This window comes from Podarcis cretensis (genome assembly GCF_951804945.1).
Source record: "Podarcis cretensis genome assembly, chromosome: 14".
Classification (NCBI taxonomy): Eukaryota; Metazoa; Chordata; class Lepidosauria; order Squamata; family Lacertidae; genus Podarcis; species Podarcis cretensis.
In genome coordinates this window covers 38,753,432-38,764,857 of record NC_137183.1, presented here as the reverse complement: position 1 = coordinate 38,764,857, position 11,426 = coordinate 38,753,432, and the positions used below count along the sequence as shown (strand labels likewise).

The following is an 11,426-nucleotide window of genomic DNA, read 5'->3' as shown; positions in this document are numbered from 1 at the left end:
GCGAGATGAGCACCGCAACCCCAGAGTTGTCTGCGACTGGACTTAACTGTCAGGGGTTCTTTACCTTTTTAAAAAAATTGAGGGTCTAACACTTATCGAGGCCTAAATATACCACACAGCTTGTTTAGCATTAATAGATTTCTTTGGATTTCATACCAGCTGGGATCTCTGTCTGATACACAGGGTTTATATAAGACACAACCCGCTGGGACATTTTCTCAGAAATCTGTAGAACATAGTGGAAGTATTTTTTCAAAGACAGAGTTTATTGCTAAAAATGTTTTGATCAGTCATGGTTGATATGTACACTGATATGTTGCAAAAGGAATATTCAAGTAAACATTTTCAATATTTTCTGGCATAATCTCCAGCTCCCCCCCCCCAACACCTCCTATACACAAACATTAAAAAATAAATAAACTGTACACAAGAAATTTCTTTTTAACGTCTCTACATTACTATATGTATTCCAAAACAAAACAATCCATCACTCTTTCATAACTTCATACATTTTTTAAAAAAAATCTCCTTAATCAATATACATATTTTTTTAAAAACCTAGACAACTTTGAATATTAGTCTGAAGATCAGTGACAAGTTCAGAAGATAACAAACAAACAAAAATATACAGGAAACGGAAATTAAACACCTTCCCAAGGGGTTTGTGGGGAAAAGATGGGTATCATAAACCATCTTTCTGGGGAAAATATCTCCCTTCCCTTACACTGAAGGAAAGTGTTCCATTTTGAAAGGGTTGTGCTCAACATGTGGTCCTGCATCATCACCATTTTATTATTAATAATAATAATTATAATAATAATAACAATAACAACAACAATAATTATAATTATAATAAAAATAACCAGAAAAACACAGCGGATCTTTCCCCCCCCTTTTAAATTCTCTATATTTACAAAGGATGGTAATTTTCCTCTTGTTAGAATGCTATATATATATATGTATAAAAATAAACATCTTATTGTAGTGCTTAGCTTTTCTTGGGCCTGCACTGCAGTTCCTTTCAGGTTTTGCTTTCCCCATTTCAAATAAAATAAAATAATTAAAAAAAGAAATACAGTGCAAGGGGTTGCTGGGACAGGGTGGACTGAGAAATGAATAAGCAAGGTCTCGTGTGTCAAAAGTTTCTATGTCCCCTTATCTTGGGAGCACAAGGTCTACCAGGAGACAAGCGAGTTCTTCATTCAATCGTAAAAAAAAAAAAAAACCCTAATCAAAGTTGCAAGATTACTGACACCTGTCATATCCATCAACAATCTGATTGGAGGTTCTCAGGATGCCAAGGCCTCTTGGACAAGTCCCCCGTGTGAGATTTCCAGAACAGTGTCTACTCCACCCCATCTCAAGGGACTGGGGTTGTTCTGAAAGGCAGTTCTGCTAGAGCTGATCCACATATCCACATGCAACACGCATATATATATATATATATATATATATATATATATATATATATATACACACACACACACAGGAGCAATGAGGTCTCTTAGATCCAGCAAGACACCCCAAAGCTGAGGCTAGCAGGAGCATTTGCATTCTGAAATCACAGGGTACTGGACAGGTATCCAAGTGCAATATTTCTGCTTCGACCACCCTTGGCAGTACCATCTCAGGAAGGTCTTGGCGACTGACTTGACTGGCTTACAGGACATGCCCTCGGGGAAGGAGCAGGACTTCTCGGCAAAGCAGTTCCCTTCCTTGATGTAGCGAGGCCAGAACCTCAGTCCCAGATCCTTCCAGGTGTACAGCACTGGGCAATAGGTGTACGCCCAAAGCCACTGCAGAAACTTCCGGCGGGCTTTCTTGCCCATCTTGAGCCTGGTCCCATAGGGAGTCTCGCCCAGGTCCAGCTTCTTCAGCTCGTTGGGCAGCGGGCCAAGGCCTTTGAACCGGTGCAGGGCATCCGAAGCAGACAAGTTGTTGGCCTGGGCTGGGGCCACCACGGACATGAAACTGGGGTCAAAGTTGCTGCCCAGCTTCTTCCTCAAAGTCCGCTCGTCCAAGTCTTGCTCCTTGGGGTCATACTCCGGGTCGGGATGCTCGATGATGTCCTTGACGGGCAGGCTGTCGCTGGGGGAGGGCCGGAGCCGCAGGTAGGGCTGGCAGGAGCCTGGCTGGAGCAGCAGTGCTAAGCAAGAGCAGAGCAGGAGAGCTTGGGGGGCCGTCATGCTCTCCTCAGCCCCAGGGCGCAATGTAAGACAGGGGGACCCACCAGCAGCCCCAGACAGGACCCAGGCACTACCGTGGACTTGCTTCTTCCTTGCCTGCCCCCTTTCGCCGATTGTTAATACTCCACGGCCCCACTTGCCAAGTCCAGGGGGTTCATAAATAGGCTGAGACAAAGTCCAGCAAGGCCTCTGGCTTTAAATAGATCGCCAAGGGGTTAGATGACAGACGCATGTAAGGTCCCCCCTTGGCACTCCCTCCCTGCTACTAATCAAGCATGGTGAGCGGGGAGAGGTGGGGGGGAGAGAAAATGGGGTGGCAGGGAAAGGAGAATCGGGGTGGGCGGGAAGCGGCCGCCCCCTCCTTGCGAAGCAGACTCCCCAAAGGGCAACCCAATTCTTTCTGGCTCTTGGCCGTTCCAACCCCCCTGCTTCTCCTTCTCCTTCTCTCCTCTCTCTCTCTCCAAAAAATTCACAGCGGACCGACCTCCATCCCCATGGTGACAGCTGGACTTAGACCCACGACAACATGTCTAGACGGTATGACAGGGTTTGGCGTGAGACTGGAGCCCAGGAATAAAACCCTCTTTTATAGATGGGGAACTGTGGAAAAGGGGTGGGGGGGAGAGCGGGCGTAGCAAAGGGGTGGGAGGTGGAGGTGGGGGCTGGAAGAGAGGGTTTTTACAAAAAGAGGGAGAGTCACAAGAAAATGGGGCCAATTTTTTGGTGGGGTGGGGGGCTCCCCACTTTTCTCTGTTCTCCCCCGCCCCTTCGAAGTGCAGTCAATTTCTTCTTGTTGCGGTTATTGTTATTATTATCTCATCAAACAGCCGCAGATCCCCAAGGAAACTGCCAAACGGCCCCAGGAGAACTTTTCTTCATTTTCGACGTCTTTTCTTCGAGAAGGTGCAGCGTGTCCGAGCGCAGCGGGGGGAGCGGGGATCTTGCTCGACCGCGGAGGACAGAGAGCAGAAACTTTCCGCGCTCCCTTAGTAGGATCCAGCTGCCCCCGAACCTATCTCCGAGGTCATCCTCCGCGCCACTCCAAAGCGCAGGCACCCCATAAAATCCCAAAAGCCGCGGGTGGGGGGCGAAGCACGAGCCACTGCCCCAAAGGACGAAACTCAAAAAGCCTCCGAGGAGATCGCCCCCCGATGCAACTCCGAGGGGCGGCGAGTCCGGGAGCCGAGAGAGCGCGAGGATCGGAAAGAGTTGCCTCGCTCGCCTTGGCGGGGGTTGGGGTTTGTTTTTCAAGCCAGCCAATTGGCAAAAGTCAAACGCGTCGCCCCGCCGTCGCCAGGCTGATCTCTTTCTCCAGGAGCTTCAGGATCCCGGGAGTCGGGGGGGGGGGAGCTGCGGGGGGCGGAGAAGGCGCCGGGCTGGGTGCGCGCGGGGGGCTCGCCTCCTTCTCGTGCTCTTCTGCGGGAAGAAGGGAGCGAGCGAGCGAGCGAGGTTTCGCTGCAGCAGCCTCAGCTCGCCCCGTCTCCAAGGCTCGGCTCGGGAGGAATGCCTCGTTCCTCTGGCTGCTGCTGCTGCTGCTGCTGCTGAATCTGGTGCGGCGGCGGCGGCGGCGGCGGCGGCGCCTGGCTGCCTCCTCGTGGGGCGCCGGAAAGGCGGCGAGGTCCTTCCTTCGCTCCCTGCCCTGCCGGGGTGGCTGGCTCGCTTCTCCGGCGGAGCGCCTGGTCGCCGTGCGCCTCTCGTGCGCTCCTGCCCGCGCTCTTCCTCGCCCAAGCGCCTCGCTCGCTCGCTCGCTCCTGCGCCCAATGGCTCCGCTGCCCAGCCAGCGCGCGACTGCTGCGCTCGCCTCGCTCAATCCCAAATTAAATATCCCCCCTCGGATGGAGCCAAGTGTCAACGGGAACGGCCCACCTCTGTCACTTTCACCACGTTGCCTGATTGACAGCTCCCGCTCGCTCCCTCCCCTCCGCTCCGCCGGCCCTAAATTGAAGCGCGCGCGAGACCCGCCGCTGGGTCCTAAAGACGCACCATGTTCCTGCACTGGGGTCCTGCACTGGGGGCTCCCGGGCTCCTTCTCTCTTGCAGGCTTGCAAGGAAGGTTGCGTGTGCGGTGAGAGAGCGGGGGGGGGGTGTGTGTGGTTGGTTTCCATGCGAAAAGTATTACTAATGAAGAAGATGATGAGTATTATTATTAACATACGAAGCTGAGCTGTCTTATACTGAGTCAGAACATTGTCCCATTTGGCTCAGTGTTGTCGACACTGGCTGGCAGCGGCTCTCCAGGGTTCCGGGCAGGAGTCTCCCCCAGCCAGACGTGCAGATTCTGGGGATTAAGCTAGGTGCCCTTTCCCTTCTTAGTATTTATATCACTCCAGCGTTGTTGAGGCACCGATTTCGGATTCTATACGCATTTCTCTCTGGGCAGACTGTAGGGTCGCGTTGTTATTGTGGCTCGAGCGCTGGTGGACAACCCCAGTGGGCAGACCCCAGTGTGTGTACAGACGAAGACAGACAGCACACAAGCACACGCAGAGGTATGGGGGTGGGGTGGGGGCGTGAAATGCAAGATACACAGCCTGTGACACGTCTGCTCTGCGTAAAGTTCAAGCGTTTTATTTTGCTTTAAAGAGACTAAGCCGGCTACCCCCTGGAATTTACAAAAAGCACTTGTCTCGCATTTGATGTTCCAGCCAACCTTTGAGATAATAATGGACCGGATTCCGGTGGAGCACTCCCAACTGTCAGGATGCAGGGGCGGCGCGGGCGGGGTAGGGGGAAGAGTGTAGGAGAAGCGATTTTTTGTTCTTTGCACGCGTCTGCCTTGTGTCTTTGCCTTGTATCCTCCTCCGGTTCTTCTCCGCTTCTTCCCAATAGAGAAGGGAGGAGGCTGGGTGTTTTATTTTCTCTCTACTCTCCAATCCTAGACTAGGAAGGAGAGGGTGGAGACTACTTGTGGCAGAATTCAAGGCACTCTGCACATGCCCTGTCTCCATATAACATCACATGCCCCCAAAGCTGAGCCCTGGTACACTTCCTGGCAATAAGAAGCACTGATATTACCATCACAGAGGGAGGAGGAATTTACTTATTTACTTAGAAAGATTGATAAACTGCTTAAGCAGTGTACATAATCAAAAATGTAGATAGATAACCCACAGCTAGAATCCACAGAATAATAATTATTAAAACAGATCAGTAAAATAAAAGCTTTAAAAATGAATATGAAAGCAGGTAGCTAAAATGACCTTGTATACGTTGTGGCAGATATGACTTCTGGAAGGCATCTGAAGTGGAACATTTTGCCTCTGTGTGTTGCTCACACCACATACAACAAGCAAGTCCTTTTGTGGCTTTCTGGTGAGGCAACAGCCTTTAATTTGCAAGATTTGATTTCCATTAAACGTTTAAATCATGCTTTGGATTTCATCTTCACAAGCCTGTGTGTCAGAATACTGCTTGTACCATTGGTTGCCTCACCTCAATGTCTCATCACTGTCAAGAGCACTGAAGTGTTATAATAATGATAATAATAATAATAAGAAGAAGAAGTATTATTCTCCAGTTTATAAGTCACTTGCTACTTAAATAGTCCCATGAGTGACTCACAAAGTTTTAAAAACATACACCGTAACATGAAAATGAAAAAGAACAATGCATCACAATAGAAAACGCTACAAAAATCCACAGAACAGATTCTGAAACAGCTGCGAAAGAACCTTTGCTAGCAAAATATTGTGCCGTTGCTTTCTAAACAGTGTTATTTCTTATTTTTTGATGGTTGAATCTATGCTTTAAATTGTGTATTCTTTATCTTTTAATTCTTGTAAGCCACGTGTGGTGAAAAGCAGGGAATAATAATAATAATAATAATAATAATAATAATAATAATAATATCCAGCAGATCAGACTCATTCCTTTTTCAGCCCACCAACACCCACTTCTTTCGCACAACAGAGGAGCCCCAGTAGGCCACCCTACCAGGAGGCCCAGAGTTCTATCTTCTGGGATGCTGGGTCCCTGAAATCTCCCTGCTTTACCCCCCTTCACTAAATTTGAGAAGTGGTGCCATTTTTAAAGTTGCATTTAGTTTCACTGCAGTTTCACTCAGATACTCAGAAGTAAGTTCCACCGACAGCAAAGGATTGAAGGTCATGTGTTTAGGATCAGGATGAAATGAAATGAAAGAGGGTGACTTGACTGTCTTGAAATCTGGGGGTGGGGGCACAGAGAAGGCTCAGTCCTGTGCATTTGAGCTTACTCCACACTAAAGTCCTGGGGGAGTCCCATGGTCTTCGCTCTTTCCCCCTCAGCATGGAATAGGGATCATTTTGATAAGCGCATTTCCTAGTCTCGGTTCAGCTCCTGCCTCCATCGAAGCTTGTGGGCAGCAAAAGGGTTAATGGGGGTGTGAAGGAGATGGAGAAAACCAAGAGGCAACAGAGATGAGAAACTCAGCACAAGCTGCTGGCCGACCGCTGGGCGCTGCTGTAGGCACTTGTTTAGAAAAACCAGGCGGAGGGAAAGATGCCTGCGGTCTCGGCTCTCCCGGTTTTTTGTAAGAGGGCCAGCTCAGCAGAGAGCCTCGTGGGCTGCCCCGACTAGGACACTTTTCAGCTTCCTCCTCCGCACCAAGGATGGGGAAGCAGTGGCCCAACGGATATTGCGCGGCTCCCCAGCTCCCTTCCGCCCCAGCCAGCATAGCCAATGGCCAGGGGTGATTGTAGTTCTGCAACATCTGGAGGGCCACTGGTTGGTACAGCAATAAAACTGCTAGCACATTTGCAAAGCTAAGCAGGGTCCGGTATGGTTCCAAATTGGATGGGGAACCACATGTTGAAATCTCTGCATTGCAGGGGGTTGGGCTAGATGACCCTCCAATTCTCCATCTCTGTGCTGCTGCAACATGGGAGATGCGGACTTGGGAGTCCACTTGTCTCATGCCCGTACATGTTTCCTCAGTAGTAAGTCAAGGGGGCTGACTCTCCTGAAAGTGTTTATAGGGCTGCAGCTTGTGGAAGCAGGTTCCCATTGGGACTAGTAGGATAGAAGGGACAGTAAGTGGAGCCAGAGCTACTGACAGGTCAGAGCCAACTAATTCTAGTTTTGCCTCCATCCTCCTCCTGCTGCTGCCTGCCCTGAGTTCTACAAAGGCTGCTGGTGCTTTGCCACAGTATCGCTGCTGTTGTACAAAAGGATCTAAAGCATACATAAGGTAAAGGTAAAGGAAAACAGAAATATATAGCATTTCCCATAAGTTATAATAAGGGGGTGGTTGGGTGTAGGTGCCTATCTTTAGAGGTAAAAAGGTAAAGGGACCCCTGACCATTAGGTCCAGTTGTGGCCGACTCTGGGGCTGCGGCACTCATCTCGCTTTATTGGCCGAGGGAGCCGGCATACAGCTTCTGGGTCATGTGGCCAGCATGACTAAGCCGCTTCTGGCGAACCAGAGCAGTGCACGGAAACACTGTTTACCTTCCCGCCGGATTGGTACCTATTTATCTACTTGCACTTTGACGTGCTAGGTTGGCAGGAGCAGGGACAAAGCAACGGGAGCTCACCCCGTCCCAGGGATTCGAACCGCCGACCTTCTGATCAGCAAGTCCTAGGCTCTGTGGTTTAACCCACAGCGCCACCTGCGTCCCTAAAGCATACATACCATACATTTAAAGTGCACCCCTTGCAAGAATCCTAGGAACTGTAGTGCTGGGAATTATAGTTGAGGAGTAAATTACAGTTCCCAGGATTATTTTTTGGAGGGCATGCTTTAAATGTATAGTGTGCATGTAGCCTATGTCCAGTCTTCTTTACTGAGCATTCTGTCTTGTTTGTGGGCATGTTACACCACAATAAGCATTCATTCAGATTTGCTTGCACAGTGCTAATACATCTTCCTGCAAACCAGTTGCTTATCCCACACTTTTGAGAGTATTTCCCTGCCATTTTCCTAATAACAAAAAGGACGTTGTGGATTGGTTGCACCAGGATGTGCTGCAGATGTATGGTGTGTACTCAGGAGTTTAGTAATAACCTGGGTTGTTCTTTAAAACAGAATAAATTGGGGGGAGGGGTTGAGGAGGCAGAAAGTAAACATTTGAAAGTCTTTGCACTGTTGGCAAATTCTGTTAACTTGTGCCATTAATTTATTCAGAAGTCACATCCTCTCTGGGGTCAGCTGCTATATCTGCTTGCATGGCACAGTTCAGCTCTGGAAACTGAGAGAGCGCAATAGAGTAAGAACCCTGATGCAGCAGAATTAGGACCCATCTCTAGCCCAGTATCCTGTTTCCAACAGTGGTGAGCTAGATGCCTTTGGGAATGTCACAAGCATTTTATATTTGCAAATGGGACCTGCAACAAAGTGTTGCAGTGTGGAGTGCTCTTGTTCAATGTTCTAGTCTGCCAGCCCTGTCCTGTTCTATCCCCCTCCCCCGCCCCCAAAATACCATTCAGTTTTCCATGGCCACTTGAGCACGCTCAGTCTTCATTGGGCTAGGGCTTTTGCGGGGAGCGGGGAGACCTTAAAGGGTTTGTTTTTAGTTTTCTTTTTTTGGGGGGTAGTTCTGTAAATCATAGGGATCCCCCAACCCTTCTGACACCTACTTCTTATGCACAAAGGCTGCTATTTTTGCTATGTCTGGGTCCACACTCAAATTAGTTGACTAGTATATGGAATGGGGACGCAGGTGGCGCTGTGGGTTAAAGCCTCAGTGCCTAGGGCTTGCCGATCGAAAGGTCGGCGGTTCGAATCCCTGCGGCGGGGTGCACTCCCGCTGCTCGGTCCCAGTGCCTGCCAACCTAGCAGTTCGAAAGCACCTCCGGGTGCAAGTAGATAAATAGGGACCGCTTACCAGCGGGAAGGTAAACGGCGTTTCCGTGTGCGGCTCTGGCTCACCAGAGCAGCGATGTCACGCTGGCCACGTGACCCGGAAGTGTCTCCGGACAGCGCTGGCCCCTGGCCTCTTAAGTGAGATGGGCGCACAACCCCAGAGTCTGTCAAGACTGGCCTGTACGGGCAGGGGTACCTTTACCTTTACCTTTATATGGAATGTTGCCTGGATACAGGGATATTTCACCTAGCTGTCATAGCTAAGAACTGTTGACAGATCTCTCCTCCTTGAATTGTGTTCTCAACACGTGTAAATTAGTGTTCTATAAATATCTGAGGTTCAGGGATGCCTTCATGCCAGACTCCAATCCTGGCATATCCCAGGGGCACTGGGAAAGTCTAGAAACCTTGCCCCAAATCCAATTTGTGTCTAGACTGGCAAAGGTTTCCTGGTGATATAGGAGGGGCCCTCTGCACGCGCTAAGAGTGGTTTTTTCCTTTTTATTGCATTCCAGGGCTGAGCTCTGGAATTCAAAATTTGTTCCTGGGCTCAGCCAGTTCTTCTGACTTCAAATTAAACCTACTTCTGCTGGGTGTAGAACAGCCGCAGTGCCAAATTTCAGAATTGTGTGTGTTGGACAGTGAATTGCAATTCAGCACTTGTGCCAAACCTATTTAGAATCTGGCTCATGCTACTTTGAGCATCAACCCAAATTGTAAATGGACTCAATTCTACACCACTACCCTTTCTCTTCAAGGTGAGAGTCAGTGCAAAGAGGTTTTGCAGAGACATAGACCTCAATGTACACCAGCATCCAGAGATTTTAATGTCAACAAGTGACATTAAGAAACATGGGAAATGTGGAAATCAAGCCAAGGCCAGCTCACCTATCCCAACAGAATACAGCCGTGAGAGTGCTGAGTGGAACCTGGCCTATCAAAGACCTTTCATCAGTTTTGAAACAATTACACTGGATGCCCACCCAATCCTGGATATGATTCAGATTTATAGGTGCATACCTTTAAATCCCCAAATGTCTAGCAGCCCAGGTATACTTATCTGACATGGTCTTGCCTGGCTACTGAAATCATTCTCAAAGGCTCCTCTCTGAGTCCCTACATTTTCAGGGGTGAGTGGGGGGAAATGGGCTACCTAGCCCAACTCAATGTGTTATTGTTAGCATATGAAGTCCTAAGAAGTACCTAAAGAAGCGACTTCTGCAACAGAAACCATTTTGGGGCACATGATTAACAAGGGAGGCCCTGCAGGTGCCGCCACCTCTGGCTGCTGCCTGGTTGGTGATGATTCGTGACATGGACTTCTTGGTGGTGGTTCCCCAATTACAGAATGCTCTTCCTGGTGAGGTGTGTCTTTCCCCCTCATTATTGACTTTACCCAGGCATTTGATGGCTTATAGGTGCTTACCACTGCACTCTTGACCTAAGCAACTGTGCTTGCTTGATATTTATTTTAATTAGATGTTTTTAATTGTTTTAAAATATGTTTTTTAATTTTAAATTACTTTTTTTTATTTTACATTTTGCCTTTTGCCACCCTGGTCTCCTTTGGAAAGAAGGGCTGGATGGAAATGTAATTAATTAATTAATTAATTAATTAATCTGTTGCTATTGAGTCCCAGCTATGGAGCACTCTCCCTGAAGAGGCAAACCTGATGCCAAGTTTATTGGCTTTTCTGTGTTTAATTTCTGTGATTAATTTACCAAAGCCTTTTAGACCTGTGGGTTTTAGATTTTCTTCTTTTTTCTTCTGCTTTATGCTGAGCGTATTTTAGCACTAGTGCTGTTTTAATTGTATCTGTTGAAAAAACACAAATTAATTTATATGAGCTACTTAAAAAGTACTTGGGGAGCTGTCCCCCCCCCCAATTTCATTGTGATTCGAAGTAGGCACACCATGTTGCCAGATAACAGCACTCTGTGAGCCATAGCTGACCTGCGAGTGCCAATTGGCCATTCTTTCTTCTTTGATGGTACAGAACATTGGTGTGTAGAATAATGGGTACATTCTTCCACATCAAAGGAGATGTTCGTTACAGCAGACAGAAATTTTCCACTTATAACAGAAGAATTATGTGGAAAATATTAATTTATCAAAATCAACATTTTTAAAAAAAAGTTTGTGGGGAACGTTTAACTGATTGATTGCTTTTGGGGGTTCCCAGTTAAGAAAACATAAACAAGAAACAAATCATTTGGCATTGACGCTTAAACATATATATATATATTTAATGTTATTCGTGAGAATATGTTGGCCAGAGACAACTGATGCCGTTTCAACATCAAGCCTACTATTTTGACAGGGAATGCCAAACAGTTTTGGTTTGTCATATCCCATTAAAGTTATTCTTTCTTGTCTTTTTTCCCCCATTTTCCCACAATCCTTCCACATTTTTGGGTACCTTTCTACGGTTTCCACCCTAAACTGAAAAGGAATGGAA

At 47.8% G+C, this 11,426-nt stretch overlaps 1 protein-coding gene across 1 annotated transcript; it reads right to left on the bottom strand.

Moving 5' to 3' along the window:
- Positions 1-245: 245 nt before the first annotated feature.
- LOC307202684 (noggin-2-like) lies at positions 246-3,985 on the bottom strand. The gene has a single exon (XM_079952852.1). The coding sequence runs from the start codon at positions 2,184-2,186 to the stop codon at positions 1,536-1,538; it is 651 nt and encodes a 216-aa protein (XP_079808978.1). The 5' UTR covers positions 2,187-3,985; the 3' UTR covers positions 246-1,535.
- Positions 3,986-11,426: the final 7,441 nt, after the last annotated feature.